Consider the following 21,906-nt stretch of genomic DNA (forward strand, 5'->3'; position numbering starts at 1 on the left):
CCAAGTACATTTACTATTCTACATATACTTGTTTATAACTTCCAAACTCTGTAACACGTCATATTTGTTTCTCAACAACAAAAAAACCCCACCTGATTTATGTTAATTAGAAGCGTAGAAAGCTCAGAAATTCTGAGACATAGTAGAAGTCAGGGGACAGAATCATTTCTCCAAAACTTTCTAGAAAAACAGCTGAACACTACCTGAACTTCAAAGAATTCATTTATTCACAATAGTGTTTGGAATTCCATACAAAATACGACACAGTTCATACTTCTGAGGAATTAAGGGAAAAGGAACAGAAAAACACATCAGAAAAAACATGCTTAGAAAGCATGAGAGTGACAGTAGTCAAAGACATTGGGGAATGTCCTATTCTTCCTGGAACAAAGCACAGGTCATGCTGTCACATCTATTTTTCTTTTCTTTGTCTTACATTTCCATTTAAGTTTTACAGAGGAACACTTAAAAAGAAAAAAAAAGTTTCAGTTTTGCTCTGAAGCCACATTTTCCCCAAATGTTTTAGTTTTTCAAATCTTATAATAAAATAAGTTACTTGTTATATGCCTAAATTTCCTTACTGTAAAAGGAAACCTGTTGCTTCACTGTTATCTAATTACAATATTTTTGCTGAGGACTGGGGACAACTTTCCTGAACAAAACACAGTACCAGACAGCTCAAATTACATTTGAATTGATACTTTTCTCTCACTAGGAGATTGTTCACTTGGGAAGGTTAAACGGTCTGAGAATAGTGTTAACATGAAAACCTACTATGGTAGAACAGGAGCAAGATCCCAGCCTATCTGTTTACCTACACATTTACACTGCAATCTCATTTTCTTTTGGATACGTCTCACTACTGTTTACATCTAGCCTAGCGCCAGAACCCTGGCCTTTTCATCATTACCAATATATACTGCCTTTCACAGTGATTCTGGCAGGTCAGAGATCTGTGTCAGGTCAAACAGAAGGCCAACCTTATGTCCACAAAGTGACGAGGATCATGAATTTGTTCCCACACAGACTAGTAACCAGGAAGTCTGCCCAAATTTCAAGAATCTGAGCTAATGGGAAAAGAAGAAAAGCCCAAAGAAGCCTACCACAGAGGAATGTCATTCAGAGACTCTAGTAATCCAATCATATCCACAGACATTTAAGGAAGTCAAGTTACTAAGGAAAAAAAGTTCCTACAATATGTAATAAGGTTAAGCAGGTTACAGTGGGAAAAGATATCTAAAAATTATTTACAAGGGATTGGGTTGTAGATCAGTGGTAGAGTGAGTACTTGCCTAGCACACAGAAGGTCCTGGGTTCAATCCCAGAACTACAAGAAAAAAAAAATTACAGAAATTTATATCTTAAAGCTATTAGAAAACAGGTTTAAAATGTAATAACTAGCAATAAATAATTTAAATTATTTAAAAATGTATAGAAGAGATGCCAAGATCATTTCACACAAGTGCTATATGTAGACATCTCAACACTTATGTAGCCTTAGGCTACTACACTTTTTGGGCAGCACTGGGGATTGAACCCAGAGCTTCACACATGCTAGGCAAGTGTTCTACCACTGAGCCACATCCCCAGCCCCTACTATACATTTATATGAAGGAGTGAGACATTTGAAAATGAGTTTGTATTAATGAGATTGTGCAAAGAGACTCTCCAAAGTGTGCCAGCTCCACGGCTCACAGGCAATGAATGAGCACTGTCTGCCGGTGCCAGTCATATTACCAACCAACATTACTTTGAAGGCCGTGAGAGAAGCTGTTACCACTCTGGTTTAAACCCAGAGCAGCAGATTAAACAGAACTTTACATCAGTGGCAGGTCTCCCAAGTTCTCTTGATGCCACAGAATTCATAAGTGGGATCAGTATGTTCTAAAAAAACATGGTACTGCAAAAGGAAAAAAAAGGTTCCACAGCATCAAGCAGTGTAATACTTGAAACCTCATCATCAAAGTGACAGTTTTCAAGTGCCATTTATGATGCCCTAGTCTGGAAATATCCCAGCTAACCCATCTGATCAACAATTTCACAGATGGAAGCACTTGATGGCTAATTGGCAAGTCTATTATTCAAATAAAACAGCTCTCTGTACCTCTTTTTTCATTATTCAAGTCAAGGTACAACAAGACGGGTCAGTGAAATTAGCTTAATAAGAGAAGCCTCTTTCCCAAAATAATTTTTCTAGTGAAACAACGTATTTTGGCAATTAGAGTACTGATCTGTTTACAGCACTAATCTGTTTCCGAATAGTAAGAAAGATGTTTTAAGGATTCATAAATGTAAACCTTTTCTTAAAGGTTGTACTGTTTGTAACATCTGCCTTTATCAATGTCGATATAAATTATTACAGGGAATAAAATGAATGAAATATTTACTCATTTCTTAAATATTCTTAAAACATGGACCAGGTATTTCATGTCAGAATAAAAAAATAACCCTCTTAAATAGTTTATGTTTCCTAAACATTTAAAAAACAAGCATCTTATTCTTCATCTACATTTTCAATAAAAATTTCAAGATTATTCATGTTTTATCGATTCGTGATGCAAACACTACAAAGTTTATGTAGCTGAGGAAATGTTGAGGTAAATAAAATAGGTTTTCTTATCACAAAGACTTGTTTCAAACTCTAGTTCCACTTCTTGACTCAACCTTATAATACGGTAATAATTATTCCTACCTATGTCAGGATTATTATGAGGATTATATAAGAATACTAAATATATAAACACTTCATATTAGAACACGGAAGGCACACAGCATTAGTCCATTGGCTCGACTCTGGTTACCCTACCCCCTTCTATTAAGTCCTAAAGTGTAACCTTTGCACAATTTTCAAAATATATGAGGTCTCTTTATAAATCCATACATTTGCTCTAGATCCCACTGGCCATGGCATTCCCTATTCAGCTGTCTCCCTACATGATGAAAATTCTCATATCAAATTGAAAGCCTTCAAGGAAGAGCCTTATACAAAAACTGGGCTAAATATTCAAAGACCACATTTAGCTTACAAGATAGGAATCAGAAAATGTGTATAGTACTAGAATCTGCAGATGGTAAAGGGATACTAACCCAACAGTGGAACCTGGTACAAACTAAAGTAAAATCAAAACCATCTCCTTATAGTAACATAGCTATATTATGGTTACAGAAAGACATTCTACAAGGAAATGAAATAAGTAGTCTTCCATGATATATAAGAAACATCACCTTTCTATAAAACAAAATGGGCACTTTTCCAAAATTAGGTTTTGTTAATTCTACTATTTTTTGGTTTTGCTGCTGTTGGTGATGCTAGGGTTCAAACCCAAATAATCATGCATATCAACTGAACAATCTACCACTGAGCCACACCCTTGCCCTATTTTTTATATATATATATATATATATATGTGTGTGTGTGTGTGTGTGTGTATATATATTTTTCTTTTTTGGTGGTACTGGGGATTGAACCCAGACCTTGTGCATGCAAGGCAAGCACTCTACCTATTGCGCTATATCCCCAGCCCCCATTATATACTTTTGATAAGCATTTCACTTCTAATTTTTCAAACTCTAGTGTTTACAACCCTAAGGATTAGGGAATTAATAAATAGGGATTACCTGCCTATCACAGGCAAGTAAGAATGTATGCCAGTAAAAATATATGCCAATTAAAAAAGGGACAACAAGCAAGAGAAAAGTAAACCTATCATAATCATTAATTTACTTTTCATTGTCTCTAAACCTTCCCATTCTGCCCTTCATGGGCATTCAGTTTTTTGCAGGGAATAGCCTGTGAAATCAAAGCCAACAGTCTGAAAAGAAGCAATGGGAGGCTGCCCTGTAGAGACCTCTGCCCAGCTCTGGTGGCATGCTTCTAGGGCACTCGACCCAGCATCTCACAAAGAAGCACCTTGAATGTGTGTTATGGCAAAAGAACTCTAGTCCTCTATGTCCAAGTTTTAAATGGGTATAATATAAAGACAACTATCTAAATGGTAATATGAACTGAAAAATTAGAAGGTATGTTATTGACTTCTCAGATATAAAACCCAAAGGACTTAAAAATAACATACCAGTGATGAAGCCACACGTTTATACCAGCTCAACTTCCAATAGCCAAGCTATGGAAACAACCTAGGTGTCCTTCAACAGATAAATGGATAAAGAAAATGTGGTGTATACATACAACGGAATCTTACTCAGCTACAAAGAAGAATAAAATTATGACATTTGCTGGTAAATGAATGGAACTGGAGGCTATCATCCTAAGTAAATAAGTCAATCCCAAAAATCCAAAGACCAACTGTTCTCTCTGATTTATAGATGCTAACCCAAAACAAGGGAGGATGGGGAGAGGAATAATAGAAATTCACTGAATTAGATAAAGGGAAGGGAGAAGGAAGGGGAAGAGGAAAGACAGTAGAATTAACCAATCATAACTTTCCTACCCCTGAATTTGTATACACGACTAGGGTAACTCCACATCATGTACAACCACAAGAGTGGGATCCTAAATAGGTTATATTCTATGTATGTATAAACTGCCAAAATACATTCTATTGTCATGTATAACTAGAGAGAACAAATTTTAAAAATGGAGGGTAGGAAAAGGACACAGACTGGATAATTTAGGATCATTACACTCATACATTGGGAATATTAAGATTAAGTTTCAATGTCCTACTTTCCTATGTTAAAAACAGGATCTTCCCTTATTGACCACCCTACATATTCTTTCTACCAGAAACAATCAGAAGTCGTAGATTTTCTCAGAGCCTTCACTTTAAATTTAAAATACCTTAACCATTTCACTCTTCCTTATAATTTGATTTTATTTCATCAGAATATGATTAATTCTTGAAGAGTCTCATTGTAATTAAAAATATATCACCACTCTCTTATGTTCCTAAAGAACTAGAAAAAAATCATTTATTATAATTTCATATCAAATTTGAAATTTAACATTCACAAGTTTCCCTTGAAAGACCTGTCACAACTAGAATGTTCAAGTAAAATGACACAGATTAACAAAAATGCATCCAACAGGATTTTGTTTCTCATTTATTTAAGAACCCATAAGATTTGAGAACCCTTAAAAACAGATCTGCGGCATCTCAAGAGCACCACATTTTTCACAAAACTACCTATGCAGACTACAAATGGCAACTGAAAGACAATTCTCTAATTAGCTTACTTTTGACCTGACCTTTTAAGAGTAGAAACATCAGATAAAGTATATGAATAGAATGACTAGAAACTCTGCTTTATAAAATAATGAAAAGTCATTATCACTCAAACAAGAGTAGCAAAAGAAAAACTACTAAAAGCATTCTTGCATTTTTTGTTTCTAAAGCAAAGGAAAATGGCCAAATCAATCTAACAATGTTTAGGAAGACTCTTTGTACAGGGGACCATCAGACAAAGAAAAAAAAGTCTAAAAAAATGGTAAACAAAAACATCCATCAGTATATATACACTGTCAATATACGCACGTTAAAAAAAAAAAAAAAAAAAACTAACTCATAAAAGCCTTTTGTAAAGACTTGCCCATTTTCATGTTCTGGCACCAAACTTTTGCACAGTGCCACACACCTGTAATCCCAGCTATTTGGGAGTCTAAGGCAAAAGGACTGCAAGTGCAAGGCCAGCCTGGACAACTTAGGGGAGATCTTGTCTCCAAAAAAAAAAACACTGTACTAGCTGCTTGTATCTGTTTATTCTTGGCTTCCTTTGTCTCATCTCCAGATTACCCAGGTTCTTTAAAAATGTTAAAAATTTTTCTTTAAAAATGGACAATTTCATGAGACCCCATTTTAAAATAAAAATTTCAAAAGTGCTGCAGACGTAACTTGGTGGTAGAGCACTTGCACAGCTTGTGCAATGCCCTAGGTTCAATTCCCAGTATGGCACAGAAAGGAAAAAAAAAAATGTACAGAAAAAAACTTTATTTAACACCATTTAGTATTACCCTATGACTGGCTCTTTTGCTTTAGTTTTGTTTATGTAAAAAATTATACACATCAAGTTGAAGCCCTTATGCCTGCCTCCCTGCTCATGAATTTGGTGTGGACCTACACCTGTGCTATACACTATGGTAGCCACCATGTGTGGTAGCTAAATGTGACTATTTAAAATGAAATTAAATTTTAAAATCCAGTTCTTCGACTCTACTAACTATATCGACATGGCCTCAATAGGTACATGTGGGTTAAATTAATAGAATAGAAATCTCATTTCTTTAGCTGCTCCAGTCACATTTCAAGTGGTTAATGTGGCCAATGGTATTGGTAGTACAGATACAGAATGTTTCCATCACTGCAGAAACTTGGACAGTGCTCCTCTAGACCCTGTATGTTTACTCAAGAGTTATGAGCCCTTGAAAAAAGTGTTACTTTGTGTTTTTAAAATTTATATTAATGCTTTACACTGTATATATAGTTTTACAACCTGAATTTTTCTCTTTATGTTTATATGGTCTATTATGCATATTGCTATATATAATGCAATTCATTTTCATTGCTGTGAAACATTGCATCACACATTTTACCAGAGTTTTTTAAGAATTCTGCAATTTTTGAATATTCAAAAAATGTTATAACAAGTATCCTTAAACATGTTTCCTAATAATCCATGAGTTTCTCCAAAGTAAATAAATAGGACTCCTCCATCATAGATGTCTGGGTATTATAAATGTTGTCAAATTGCTCTCCAAAGTGATTTTAATCATTTACATCCTCACATGTGTTCTTTTAACATATATTTATTATCTACTCATTGCTAGGTAATGTTCTAAGCACTGAGCTACAATCCTTAACCAATTCCTCTTACACCTACATAAACATCTTCCCATAAGAAAAAAAGATTACACGAGAATTCTTGCTTACCTAAATTGTCATTTCACATAATACCACAGGCTTTAAAAAAAAAAAAAAGATCTAAGCCAGACATGAGAGTGCACTCTTGTAACCTCAGCAACTCAGGAGGATGAGGCAAGAGGATCCCAAGTTTAGGGCCAGCACAGCCACTTAGTGAGGCCCTAAGCAACTTAGCAAGACCCTGTTTCAAAATAAAAAATAAAAAGGGCTGGGGGATGTGGCTCAGTGGGAAGCACCTCTGGGTTCAATCTCAGGTATGTGTGCACACACACACACAACACACACACACACACACACAAATCTAGTAATTGTTTTAAGCTTTTATTACCCTGATACATAGTGATGCTGAGTATCTTTTCATATTCCCATTGGCTGTTCTTATCATTTCACATTCCTTTTCTATGTTTTTTTGTCTTATTCTTATATTACTAATACAAGTCAAATTATGAATCTTTTGATTTATGCTTTCTATCCTGAAGTTATAAAGACACATTTTCTTCAAACAAAATTGGAGTAGGGAAGAGTATCTATAGTGTGTGCTTGACATATTGACATCAGTTTAATTAATCCTAAAGACCATATAAGGAAAGTATTATTAAATTCATTTTAAAGATATGGTAACTGAATTTTCATTCTTTCTTGTGGTAAAAAACGCAACATAAATTTACCATTTCAACCTATTTTAAAGTGACAGTTCAATGGCATTAGGTATGTTCACATTATTGTGCAATTCTCACCACTAATCCATTTCAAGAACTTCTAAACTCTGTACCTATTAAAATCCCCATTCTCTCCTCCCTCCAGACCCTTGCAACTACCATACTACTTTATATCTCTTTTAATCTGCCTGCTCTAGGTACTTTCACGGAAACATGGGATACTTGTCCTTCTATGTTTAGCTCATTTCACTTAGCATAATGTCTTCTAGATTTACTCATGTTGTAGCTTGTGTCCAAATTTCATTCTATCAAAGCTGAATACTATTTCATTATACATATATGCCACATTTTATTTATTTATTCATCCATGGATGAGCATTTGGGTGGCATGCACCTTTTGGCTATTACGGAATAATGTTGCTGAGGAAACATAGTGTACAAATGCTGGAGTCTCTGCTCTCAAATCTTCTGGACCTACATCCAGAACTAGAAACGTTGGATCACACAGTAATTCTATGTTTAATCTTCTGAGGAAACATTATACTTTTTTCTGCAACAGTTCTTTTACACCAACACACTATCAATGCACAAGGTTTTAAATTTCTCTAATCCTTATCAACATTTATTTTGTTTTGTTGGTAGTAGCCATCCTAATGGGTATATATATCTTCCACATTTGTAAAGTTTGATTTCATAGGGAAATGTTTACCCCATTTGGTATACATTTTTGTGGACAGCATAAAATATGAGATCTGATTCTAGCCTTCCCCATATTGAAAGCCACTTACTTCAGCAACATTTAATAAATAGGCCATTTCCTTCACCACTAAGCTTCATTTACTGATTGATTGATTTGACTTGGTTGCAGAGTTAGGGGATCCCACTTAGGGCCTTGTACATTCAAGGCAAGTGTTCTACTAATGAGCTATACCCCTAGTTCTTTATTAGTTAAGTTTTAATGCCACCTATATGATAAATCAAATTCCACATATGCATGGGTTTATTTCTGGACTTTCTATTTAATCATATAGATCTACCTGTCTCTAACAATATAACACTACTCGAAACACACATTAAAATTTACTTTGAAATCAAAGCAAATTTCTTTTTTCTTTTTGGAATTTCTTTGCTGTTTGGGGGACTTTTTTTTTTTTTTTGCCTATGATTTTTTTTAATACCTTTATTTTGTTTGTTTGTTTGTTTTTATGTGGTGCTGGGGAATCGAACCCAGGGCCTCACACATGCTAGGCAAGCACTCTACCACTGAGCCACAACCCAGTCCTCCTATATGAATTTTTAAAGTAGTTCAATTCCATGAAATTCTGGTTGATATTTTTATTGGAACTACATTAAATTTATTATTAATTGAAAAGAACTGATAGGTGGCAGTAAGAATACTAATCCATGAAAACGGTATTATTTTTTCATTTACTCCAGTAATTTTTCTCATGTTAAATTACTACTTTCTTCAAAACAATGGACTAAAACTAAGACAAATAACTGAAACATTTCTACCCCAAGATCTAACAATAAGAAACTACAATAATGGATAGTAGTTAATATACATAAAACCCATTTACTATGAGATATAGGGGTTATACAAAGAAAATGTCATATTTGATTCATGGTATTATTTTTTAAATGTAGCCATTAAAATAATTCCTTAAAATGTTTTATCTCATCACATTCAGAAAGCCATTTCTCATCATTCTCCCACAGTATTTCTCCCACATTTTTGTATCTTGAGATATAATATTTACATCTAGACTATAAAGTTCTATATTTTGGCCATTTAAAACATAACTGAAGTCAGGTGTGTTGGCATACACCTATAATACTAGCTCCTCAGGAGGCTAAGGCAGGAGGATCACAAATTGGAAGCCAGCCTGGCAATTTAGGAAGACCTTGTTCAAAATAAAAGGGCTGGGGTTATGGCTCAGTAGTAGAGCACTCGTCACCTAGCGCAGGCGAGGCCCTGGGTTCAATCCTCAGCACCATATAAAAGCAAATAAATTAAAAAAAAAAAGGTATTGTGTCCAACTACAACTAAAAAATAAATATTAAAAAAATAAATAAATAAAATTTAAAAAGCGCTGGGGATATAGCTCAGTTGGTAGAGTGCTTGTCTCACATGCATAAAGCCCTGGGTTCAATCCCTAGCACCACAAGAAAACAAACAAATAAAAGGGCTGGGGATATAGCTCAGTGATAAAGCACTTGCCTAGCATGCATAAAGCCTTGGGTTCAATCTTCAGTAATGCCAAAAAACCCACCCTGACAACTTACAGGCAATACATATATAGGCTTGCTGCACATGTGTTCAATTTGGCCTACACTGTGTATCTTAAAAATTGAAGAACAACAACAAAAAAACATCCCTAGGGTTTTTCACATAAAAATCATGATTTCTGACTCTGCCTTAAACCTTACAGGTTACGTCATTTTCTTCACAATGATCACTACTTTACACTGAAAGTAGTTAATGTGTGCCAGGCACTTAAAACAACTGCTTGTGCATCTACTTGAATGTAAAGATCCTAGGTAAAGTACTAAAGTTCTTGTTCATCTTGGTATTCCCTACAGCCTAACACCCACTGCACAGAAACTCGAACTACTGCCCTAGCAAATTAAAACTGAAGACAAGGTGACAAATATTATTAATATTTACTTTTAAACTTACCTTGACTAATTTCCAACACTAAAACAGACCCAGAAACTTAAAACAGAAACTTTCAGAAGCTAGAGACTATGTTAAGACCAGTCTCACCTCTTGGGCTCCGTTTTTTCTCTTTTTAGAACTAATTTAGCTGCCACAATTTAGGATGGGGTGGTTAAGACAATGAAAAGCCACACTACAGCAATATATGTTTCTAATGCAATCATCTCACACTTTTTAGTAATTTCAAATTTCTAAGCACTTTAAAAAATAAATTTAAAAATACATTTAAAGTTTAAAGTTATTTTGCATAGTTTAATAATACTAACAAAACATCTCTTTCTGCTTCATACTACAGATAAATTATACTGAAGATTAAGACTGTAGACAAGCTGGGCACTGTGGCACACCCGTAATCCCAGCAGCTCCAGGGGCTGAGGCAGGAGGACTGCGAGTTCAAAGCCAGCCTCAGCAAAAGCGAGGTGCTAAGCAACTGAGTCCCTTTCTCCAAATAAAATACAAAATAGGGCTGGGGATGTGGCTCAGCACTTGAGTGCCTCTGAGTTCAATCCCTGGTACAAAAAAAAAAAAGACTGTGGACAGATTTAATTATTTTATCCTACCATTATTCAAGTACTAAATTTAAAAATGTGGTATCACAAAAAAATAAAACTTTTAGAGTTGTTCCAGAGGTATAGCCCATCATAATAAAGAATTGGGAAAAAGAAGGATGATAAAAACAAATGGAAGAAAATGTTTTAAGATAGTATGAAATACTAATGTCTAATTAAGAACTAAAAGTAGGCCAACAGACATGGCAATCTGAATAATTTCAACACAGTAAAAGAGGAGGAGACTCATTTCTGATATGGGAAGTTTTCTGTAACTATCTCATTAAAAATGTTCTTTTTAGCTTTACTCTATATATCCATTTTCTCTTCTATCTCAATGATTCTCAGGTTTGTTTGTTTTCCTTTTAATGTTCTAACACTGAAATGTTCCAATGGGCAATGAAAGAAAGACTAACAGTATGAGGTGGATATTAATTTCAAAGAGAAAAATCATGAGTGATGCAAATGTATGCATGTGATGGGATTAAATATTTCATGCATTTTTCTATGATTGTGTTTTTCTCATATACTGACATCATTTTGATTCATTTGTAGTTCACTTCAAAATCTGCATGTTGTTGCTTCTGATTCTGCAGAGCACTTTCTCCAAATTGAAATTTTAATGACTCAAGAAAGGTTGTACAATTTGGCATTGCTATCAATAACATTCAAAAGGATGTGGAAATCTTAAGTATAACAGCCTAATGAATATGGGAATGAAGGGAAAAGAACTTATAGAGACTCAACATAAATATAAGTTATACATGCCTTATCTATGGAAATTTTCACTCCTAATTTTCTATACACATGAAATTAGAGATTGGGGTTGTTTTTATATTTTGATGACTTTCAACACAGAAATATAATTTTTCACATCTCACATAAAACCACTTTAAGCATGAGAAAGAAATATTTTCATGATAAAAGAATGGTCATAAACTCACTTTTAACAGATGTTTGACTTTAAATTAAGTATTTAAACATAGAGTTTATGTCACCATATTTGTACTCTTACTCTAGGCCCTGAAGGTGTTAAGAACAGGCCTGGTCACTGTCAGAATTTCTGGTGGCTTGGAAGAATTTTTTTATTCTAAATTTTAAATTTATTTATTTATTCTAATTTGTTATACATGACAGCCAAATGCATTTCAACTCATAGTACACATAAAGAATAAAATTTTTCATGTCTCTGGTTGTACACAAAGCAGAGTCACACCACTCATGTCTTCATACATGTAATTAAGGTAATAATGTCCATCTCATTCCACCATCTTTCTTACCCCTATGCTCCCTCCCTCCCCTTTGCCCCATCTAAAGTTCCTCCATTCCTCCCATGCTCCCCTTCCCACCTCCATTATGCATCAGCATCCACATTATCAGAGAAAACATCTGACCTTTGGGTTTTTTGGGATTGGCTTATTTTACTTAGCATGATATTAGCCAACGTCATCCATTTACCTGCAAATGTCAGTTTTATTCTCTTTAAATGCTGAGTAATATTCCATTGTGTGTGTGTGTGTGTGTGTGTGTGTGTGTATATATATATATATATATATATATATATATATGCCATAGTTTCTTTAACCATTCACCTACTGAAGGGCATCTAGGTTGGTGCCACAATTTAGCTATTGTTAATTGAGCTGCTGTAAACATTGATGTGGCTGCTTCACTGTAGTATGCTGTTTTTAAGTCCTTTGGGTATAAACCGAGGAGTAGAATAGCAGGGTCAAATGGCGGTTCCATTCCCAGTTTTCTAAGGAATCTTCATACTGCTTTCTAGATTGGTTGTACCAACTTGCAGTTCCACCAGCAATGTATGAGTGTGTCTTTTACCCCACGTCCTCGCCAACACTTACTGTTTGTATTCTTAATAGCTGCCATTCTGACTATAGTGAGATGAAATCTTAGAGTAGTTTTGATTTGCATTTCTCTAATTGCTAGAGAAACATTTTTTTCATATATTTGTTGATTGATTATATATCATCTTCCGAGAAGCGTCTGTTCAGTTCATTGGCCCATTTATTGATTGGGTTATTTGGTTTTTTGGTGTTACATTTTTTGAGTTCTTTATATATCCTAGAGATTAGTGCTCTGATGTACATGTGGTAAAAATGTGCTCCCATTCTGTAGGCTCTCTCTTAAACTCACTGATTCAAGTTTGGCCTTTTAATGTTCTTCCAGAGTTTTTGTGTATTCTGCACGTTCTATAATTTTCCCCTTTATTGGATTCTGTGTACTCAAGATTATACACACTATCTTCCAGGACTGAAGTTCTGTTTTCTTTTTTAAATAATTTTTTTAATTTTTCAATTTTTTTTATTTTTTTTAATTTTTCAATTTTTTTTATTTTTCAATTCTCGGCGGACACAACATCTTTGTTGGTATGTGGTGCTGAGGATCGAACCCGGGCCGCACGCATGCCGGGAGAGCGCGCTACCGCTTGAGCCACATCCCCAGCCCTGAAGTTCTGTTTTCTATGCACTATGTAGTCCAATCTGTTAGTGATGAATTTTTAATTTAATTATTTCTTTGATTTCTAGGAGTTCTGCTTGGTGTCTTTTCATTGTTTCTATGTCTTTATTAAAGGAGTCTTTCATCATCTCCTGTATTTTTCTCTCTTAATTCCTTCCTTATATCTTTTTTTAGTTCATCAAACCTTAATCAGATTTTTATAATCCTTCTCTGGGATTTTGTCCACATCATTATCAGTAGGATCTTTATTACGGAATTGTGAATTTGGGGGAGACATTTGCCTGTTTCTTCATGATTTGGGAGGTCTTGGACTTGAGAATCAATTGGGATGAATTTCTTACCTCTTTTCTATATGTGTCATTTTGTGGGTATTTATATTTTTAGAACTTCTCTTTATGCTATGTTCATAGAAGCTAAGTGGTTCAACCTGAGGTCCCTCTCTATTCCTCCTTGGGTCCTTGTTTTAGATTTGGAGTTTTTGTCTCCTTGAGTATTTGATTTGGAGAACTTTAGGGCTCAAGTGGAACAGTTGTGTATGCAGAGAGATTTACTGTTGTTTGGTTGAGATGTGAGTATTTCCTAGCTCCAGGATTTGTACTCTGTGATTATGAAGTGTCCCAATTTCTTTTGGCCACACTTACTAGGGAACCTGGAGTGGTCCTAATGTCAGCAACAGATGTACAACTTCATGATAAATTTCCAGTGTCTACTTGGACAGCTATGAAACTATGTGCCACCTATTGCAGAAGTTGTGGGGTCAGCATTTAACAATAGTACCAACAATTAAAAAAAAAAAAACACCATTAACTAGAAAGAAAAAAAAAAAAAGGAGGAGTTTCATGAGAATGAATGGAGGTAAGGAAGTAGTGTATGTGAGTTTAAGTTATTGCAAGATACCTAGAAATAAATAGGAAAAAAAAATTTAATGAAAGTGTGGAAAGCAGGCTGTGCTGAGTTACTCCATGATATATATAAAACAACAGTTTTCAGACTGTGCCTAAACTTTTGTTACTACATTTTGCAAAGCACTAGTTTGCTTTAAGTCACTCCATTTTGAGTTTAAGGACTGAGGTGGAATGATTCCACACCTTGTTTATATAAGAAAATCACCACCATCTGCCAGAAACAACTGCAAGGTATGAACTGATAAATCACCATGCTAGTAAGAATGATCACCCACTTATCAAATTAATCAGAAGCACATGGATACATGGGCATATCAAACTCATACAGGAAAAACCAGATCCATCAAATGATGCAACCCCTTGGGACCCATAAAAGGAGAGGCATACCAAGACTAGACATAGCAGCATATTGACCCCATCACCTGGTCACTCATCACAAGTCTTGTCCAGGAAAATCGCTATAGCAAGAAACCTCTAAATTTCTGTCCTTGATCATTTGCAAAGTGTGGTTACTCTTGCATGTAACAATCATCAAGGTCCCACTCTAAGCTAACACTGTAAAACTGTCCAAGATCTAAACCTTGGACTAGAACAATTTCCTTTTCTTTGACAGGTCTATGCCCTGAAGTCCTGAATAAGTTCTTCAGCTGGCTGGTTCATAATCTTATCAGACCACCTACAGTGACTCTGAATCCATACCTGCTCTCTTGCTGTTGGCTTAGTTCAGCCTTCTGAACACTTTCTTAGCCTTTCTGTAACCTATATATGTAGTTGTGTAAAGTATGGTGTGGGACTTGTTATAGATATTATAGATTAAGACTAGAATAAAAGAACCTGTGATTGTCAGGCTTATGACTATCAGGTGACCCACAAGTATTCAGTGAACTGCCACTGATGAAAGTGGTATAGCCTGTGAATTTATCATTAGTCAATAAATTCTGACCCTGTGGAAAGACACAAATGTGGTTATAAATTTGTGTTTCTCTCTATCAATGACAGCACTCTTCTGACAAGCAGGATTCCCTGGAGTTTTATTATTTTAGGCAAGGATCAGTGGAGATAAGCAAGGTTTTATGAGGATAGGACTAGAGGATATGAAAGGATTAACACTGGAAAAGAGACAGGCCACCTCCTTTTCAAAGAAAACCAAGAGACCAGATGAATAGAGACTTTGATTATTTAAGTTCCATTTTATCTTCTGGCCCAATAATAGTGCCCAAATAAAACAATCAAGGCCAAGTAACCTCAAGTACAATGAAATTTCAGTGTCAACTATGATTATAATGCTGATATTTCTGTATTTTATTAATTCCTCCATTTAAAATAAACGTGACAAATTAGCACAAAGAGAAGATCCCAAATGTCTTCTTACCATATCACTGCATTATATTAAAGGTATTAAACTAGCTGTGCTTGGTGGTAGTGTTTTTCCACCATGCAGGAGGCTCAATCCCCAATCCCAAAGCCAATCAATCAATCAATGAGCAAGCAAGCACCAAATAAGGACATAAGAAAAATTCAAACAAACTAGACATGGTGATACAAGCGTATAATCTCGGTAACTTGGGAGGCTGAGGCAGGAGGAACCCAAGTTCCAAGTTCAAAGCCAGCCTCAGGAAATTAGCGAGGCCCTAAGCAACTTAGTGAGACCCTGTCTCTAAATAAAAATTACAAAGGGCTGAGGATGTAGCTCAGTGGTAAAGTGCGTCTGGGTTCAATCTCTGGTACTTTGAAAAAAAAAAGAAAGAAAGAGGATTGGGGTTGTGGCTTAGTGGCAGAGCGCTTGCATAAGAAAATTTCAAAAAGATACTGAATGACTTCCACACAAATAATGGAGTCAAGACTAAAAGCAAAAGTTTTTGTGGTATAAATTATCCAATCCTTACTCTGGGTTCTGGGCCCAAGACCTCAAAAACCTTTGGAATTTCCTTAATAATGGTATGTTTGTTATGCTAATGAATGATTCACTCTGGGCCCTTAGGTGGCTCAGGATGGAGGTGGTTAGTGATTTAAAGGCCTGAAACAGGCCCAATTTCTTAGGAGAGAAAAAAATCTGGATACTGACCTCTATCACAGTCAATGATTTAATCAGCCATGCCCATGTAATTAGGTCCCAATAAAAACTTTGAATACTAAGCTGGGCATGGTGGTGCACACTGTAATCCCAGTGGCTTGGGAGGCTGAGGCAGGAGGTTTGCAAGTTCAAAGCCAACCTTATCAAAACCAGGGGCTAAGCAACTGAGTGAGACCCAGTCTCTAAATAAAATGCAAAATAGGGCTGAGAATGCCCTTCAGTGGTCGGATGCCACCCATCCTCCTCCCCCCCAGTTCAATCCTTGGTACAAAACCAAAAAAACTTTGGATACTAAGGCTCCACAAAAGCAGGTGGTACTTCCTGACTAGTGAACACATCCATGTTTAGAGAGGGCAACAGACCCTGATAACAGAAAGAAAAGGCAGAGAAGCTCTGCATTTCCCCCCAGACCTTCTGTGTTTTGGATCTTTTGTATTTGGCTGAAACTGTAATCATAAGCACAGCACTTTCTTTTAGTTCTGTAAGCTGTTCTTGATCATCAAAAGAGTGGGGGAGGGTTCACCTACAAATTTATAGCCTGTTAGTCAAAACTGTGGATGGCATGAAGACATCTCAAATGCTGCTGGTATCTGAGGTAAGGGCAATTTTGTGGAGGACGAAATCTTTAATTTGCAAAAGCCTAATGTTATCTCCTGATTACCTGGAGAACTATACTCTACTGCAGAATTCCCAAATGACATGAAACAAATGTTTTTAAGCTTATCAAGCAGTGACTATAGCAACTATTATTAAAAAAAACAGCCTTGGACATTTCACTCCTCAAACTTAGGTTATTCATACAGATAATGATTCCATTTACTCACATAATATACATGCATCTTGTATGCATCTTGTACTTTCATCAAGGAAATAATTCTTGAAATGGTACAAAAGGCTATTCAACTCTCTTTTAGTTAAATAACCAAAAGGAACTCTCAAAGAAATCATATGAGGCCCTTACCTATTCTCCTATCTTGTCCCATGTTTTAAAGGGGCCACCTAAAGAGTCAGGCATGATGGTTGCATAACTGACTGGTGAACACATCGATGTTCAGAGAGCACAACAGACCCTTACAAAAGGAAAAGGCAGAGAAGCTCTGCATTTCCCCCCACATCTTCCGTGTTCTGGATCTTTTTTATTTGGCTGAAACTGTAATCATAAGCACAGCACCTTCTTTGAGTTCTGTAAGCTGATTATCGAAAGAATAGAGAAGAGCGGGGGAGTATCAAAACTACTAAGGAGGCATGGGCAACACAGTATAAGACACTGTCTCCAAATATAAAAAAAGAGGATAACAATGGGAAAGGGAAATACCTGCAAATTTAGCAACTAACTTGATCCCATTTTTATTTTCCTGGTACTGGAGATTAAACTTAGGGCCTTGTGCATGCTAAGCAAGTGCCATACCACTGAGCTACATACACCCCCAGCTCTTCGCTTGTTTCTAATGTTTTTGCTGTTGTTGCTATTATCTTTTGGTACTGGAGACGGAACCCAGGGGCACTTAAACACTGAACTATATCCCTGACCCCTTTTTATTTTTTATTTTGAGACAGGGTCTCATTAAGTTGCTTAAGGCCTCTCCAAGTTGCTAAGGATGGTCTTGAACTTGCAATCCTCCTGCCTCAGCCTCCCAATTTGCCAGGATTACAGGTGTGGGAGACTCTGACAGGCAACTTGTCCCTATGTGTGACAGTTTTACCTTTTCCTTTAAATGGCAAGACAATAACATTGCCCACTGATTTTTGAAGAGTTAGAGCAACCTGTGTCTCCTTTTCTCCTACAATTGTTTGTTACACTTTACCTAATTGGAAAAAAAAAAAGCTATTAGTAATTCAAAGATCTTTGAGTTCTTAAGAGCTAGGGGGTCTATGATAGAGCATTATGAAGCCTGTGATCAATCACCATCACCAAAATAAAATAAAGATCTTTGACTTATTAACAATACACTTAATATTTCGTTTCTGTTTATTCAAAAACAATACACTTAACATTTCATGTTACAGAAGTAAAACTAAGTATTTGTCAAGTTAGTCCTACAAGAGTAAAATCAAATTTTAGGGAAAAAATTGATTATCTATTTTTGATAAGGGAGATACCACAAATATAAGAACTCCACAAATTATTCTTTTGAGAGCTTGTCATCTAATTGGGGAGATGAAATACATACATGAAATGACAAGTTCTTAAGCAACATATTTGTAAGTTTCAATAAGAATACAAACTAAGGATTATAAGGGCTAATTAAAATAATCAGAAACTAATAAAAAATTATGGAACAACCATTTCGTTTTCCATTTAATAACAAAGATTTGCAATGGTCATCCAGATACAATATCACTTAATCTGTAGCCATTACTTCATGTCTAGGATTTTCCAGCATAGATTTATAATTTATTGCATTTAATACTTAAGGAAAGTTATTTGGTTATTTAAATATGCTGCATCTTCTGTTAAGAATTTTACTAAAAGCATTATCTTTATCTATAATTTGAAGGTAAATTTGCAGTATCTACATGCCACTTCAGCTCATGTCTGACATTTTTATGTGCCAAAGAATGGATTACAAAAATGAAGACTCATGAAGAAATTGGCTGACAGCAAAAAAAAAAGAGAGAGAGAGAGAGAGGGAATATTTAAACTAACAAAAGTAAACAATATAACTAAAGTCTATTCAAGCACAGAATATAGACTCACAAAAAGATTTCGTCTTTCTAAAGATGAAAGATGAACAGACCTAATCAAAGATTCTGTACAAGTGATTCTAAAACAGAAAATTTCATTAAGTCTCAAATAAAATTGTTTCTTACAGTAAATATACCTCACTTGGAATGAAGGAAGACAAAGGCATCAATTAGTGATACAGAAAGGAGAGAAAGTTGGTAACTAAAAGGACTATAAAGTTATGTTATAAACATTTCTAACATTTGGTCATAAAACAATAATTACTTAAAAGTCTCAGAAAAGGAACAATACATATCATTTTTTCTGTCAATTAACATTAGGGAAATGGAAGAGCAGAAAGATAATCAGAACTTAAACTAGGAAAGTCTTCTTTAGAGGACAGAATATCCTGAGATAGAAATCTATCTACAGGCCATTTTCCTAATAGTATGGAACAAAATAGATGATCATATAAAACTTATTTAATGAAAATGTAAAAGAAATCATATATATATGTATACACACACACACACACATACACATACATATATATATGAAATTTAAAGGAAAAAAGAGATATTACTCATCAATTCATCTAGGTATAATAATGAACAGCAGGAATTTTTCAGTGTTAAGACTCTACATACAAACAGTCTATGGGTCAATTGTCTAGTACTGGTAGTATACCATGTTCACTTTTTCATGTGTCACATCTAAAGTTTACAATGTAAATTTGGAAATAAGATGTTTTGAGTTCTTTCTTTACTAAAAGGCAAATTTATAATTTCACATATCCCAAAATTTTAAACAAAACAGAGAAAATTCTTATTCCCAGGAGAAAATTACACTAAATGAGTAAAAAAGTTTCCCACTTGTTATAGTGTTGCAATACAGCAGCCACTAATAAGGTGATCTTACCATTAAGTAAGTTACCTCTTGAGTGATTTTCTTTGAAGTAGTTTCTTTCCCTTTGAATAACTACAGAAAAGCTTATAGTTTACACACAAAGAAATACTCATTCTGTATACTAACCTGGCCCAGTCCAGGCATACCTCCTCCAAGTCTAAGAAGTCTGTCCATATTTCTAGAAAACAGAAACAAAGGAAAACGTTTCTAAGCACAAAAGTGTTTGCTCAATTGCTATCTATATAATTCACCTTCAGTCACTCAGTATGTCAAAAATATTGGTGGTAATTACAACACAACATCAGACTTCCTGTTAATTAACACCACATATTAATTCAAGAAGCTGTCTTCCATGCTAATTAACAGACCTTATTTCACTGCTTTGGTTTTGGGTTATCCCCAGTTTTAAAGACAAGCAATCTTAGCATACTTTCAAAACTTTGCTATCATTAAGTTAATTATATTTTCTTATTGTTATCTAATAAAGTACCTGAAGGAGGAAAAAGTGCCTGAAATGCTTATCATATGTATGATTGAATTTCCTTCAATTTGTCCAGAGTGTACAAATAAAAATCCTCACTTTTAAATTAAATTTTAACATCCTCATTAGTAAGTTCTGTGCTAATTAACTTACAGCTTGTCAGTTATCATCAAAACTACATGTGAAAGACATTGTGAGCAGATTATGGATCTCTGAATTAGCATCAAAGGCTTTTTAAAATGAACTCATTATACTAAAAGAAATACTAAAGAGTAAACATTAAGTGCATTAAGATAGTGTTCTAGAACCTAAATAGATATTTTCTGTTATTTCAAATGTTGTAGTGATGTACATCTTTTTCACTAAGGAAATCCAGCTGCTGAATTCAAAGTTAATTGATTCAAAGAAGATTAATTTTGAAATATCAATTTGACTTATTTCCAATGTTTAAAATATAGAAGATAAGCTTTCTCAAGTCTATACTTGAGAAATTAACAGAAGAAATAAAGAAACTGCAAGTGTTATCCAATGTCAAATACACAAATAGAAGTCATTATTATTATTTTTTTATTTAATTATTTTTTTGGCTGTAGAGTCTTTATGAAAACTCTATAAGAAAAACACCTTTGGAAGAAAATAATTTTACTGATAGCTACACTGCTGAATCAAGATTTACTGCTGGGGCTCGGGATGTAGCTCAAGTGGTAGTGCGCTCACCTGGCATGCGTGAGGCACTGGGTTCGATCCTCAGCACCACATAAAAAATAAAATAAAATAAAGATATTGTGTCCACCTAAAACTAAAAAACAGATATTAAAAAAAAGATTTACTACTGATTTTTCATAGTTATTTAATAGCTATGGTGTATCTGCATAAACTTGGCCTAAGTAACATTTTATTACAGTAACTAATTTCCATCATTTATACATCTTCTTTTTTCAAATTATTTTTTAAAAGGCCTTGGAGCTGGGCACAGTGGTGTACACCTCTAATCTGAGCAGCTAGTAGGCTGAGACAGGAGGATTGTGAGTTCAAAGCCAGCCTCAGCAACTTAGCAAAGTCCCAAGCAACTTAGCAAGACCCTTTCTCTAAATTTAAAAAAAAAAAAAAAGGTTAAACAGCCCAGGCTCAACCCCTGGTATACAAAAAAAAGGAGACCTAGATTTAATTTTCAGGCCTGCAAAAAAAAAAAAAAATTATTTTTTTAAAGACAAAAATCAGTAGCAGTACAATAAGTTCTTAGAAAAAGAAAATAAAGAATTTTTCTGCTTGAAAACTGCTATAATGCCTTAAAACTCCTTTTCTTCCTAAGTGTTTGCTTTATAAAGTGGTCTTACCATAAATTACACTTCAAATTAAGTGCTAAGGGATTAGTCATTTTTCCATGTTCTATTAGTTGGAACTACCATATAAACTAAAACTCAATAATGTACTTATGATCTTTATATTTCCACCTAATCATGTTTGTTGAATAGTAACAATTTAATTTTGCTAATTTAACAATGATAATATTGCAAACTTTGTTCATAAATTCCACACACAGAAAGGTTCACAAATGGTACAACCCTGGACTCTTCACAAAATATATACACTCACGTA

At 34.8% G+C, this 21,906-nt stretch overlaps 1 protein-coding gene across 1 annotated transcript in view; it reads right to left on the bottom strand.

Moving 5' to 3' along the window:
• The window catches only part of Psmd14 (proteasome 26S subunit, non-ATPase 14), a 105,057-nt gene that overhangs the window by 74,625 nt on the left and 8,526 nt on the right, over nt 1-21,906 (bottom strand). Inside the window, exon 3 of the mRNA XM_027938024.2 lies at nt 19,953-20,004. Within this exon, the coding sequence (XP_027793825.1) occupies nt 19,953-20,000 (48 nt within the window). The 5' untranslated portion in view covers nt 20,001-20,004. The remainder of the gene's footprint in view (nt 1-19,952; nt 20,005-21,906) is intronic.

This window comes from Marmota flaviventris, chromosome 11, assembly GCF_047511675.1.
Source record: "Marmota flaviventris isolate mMarFla1 chromosome 11, mMarFla1.hap1, whole genome shotgun sequence".
In the NCBI taxonomy this organism is placed as follows: domain Eukaryota; kingdom Metazoa; phylum Chordata; class Mammalia; order Rodentia; family Sciuridae; genus Marmota; species Marmota flaviventris.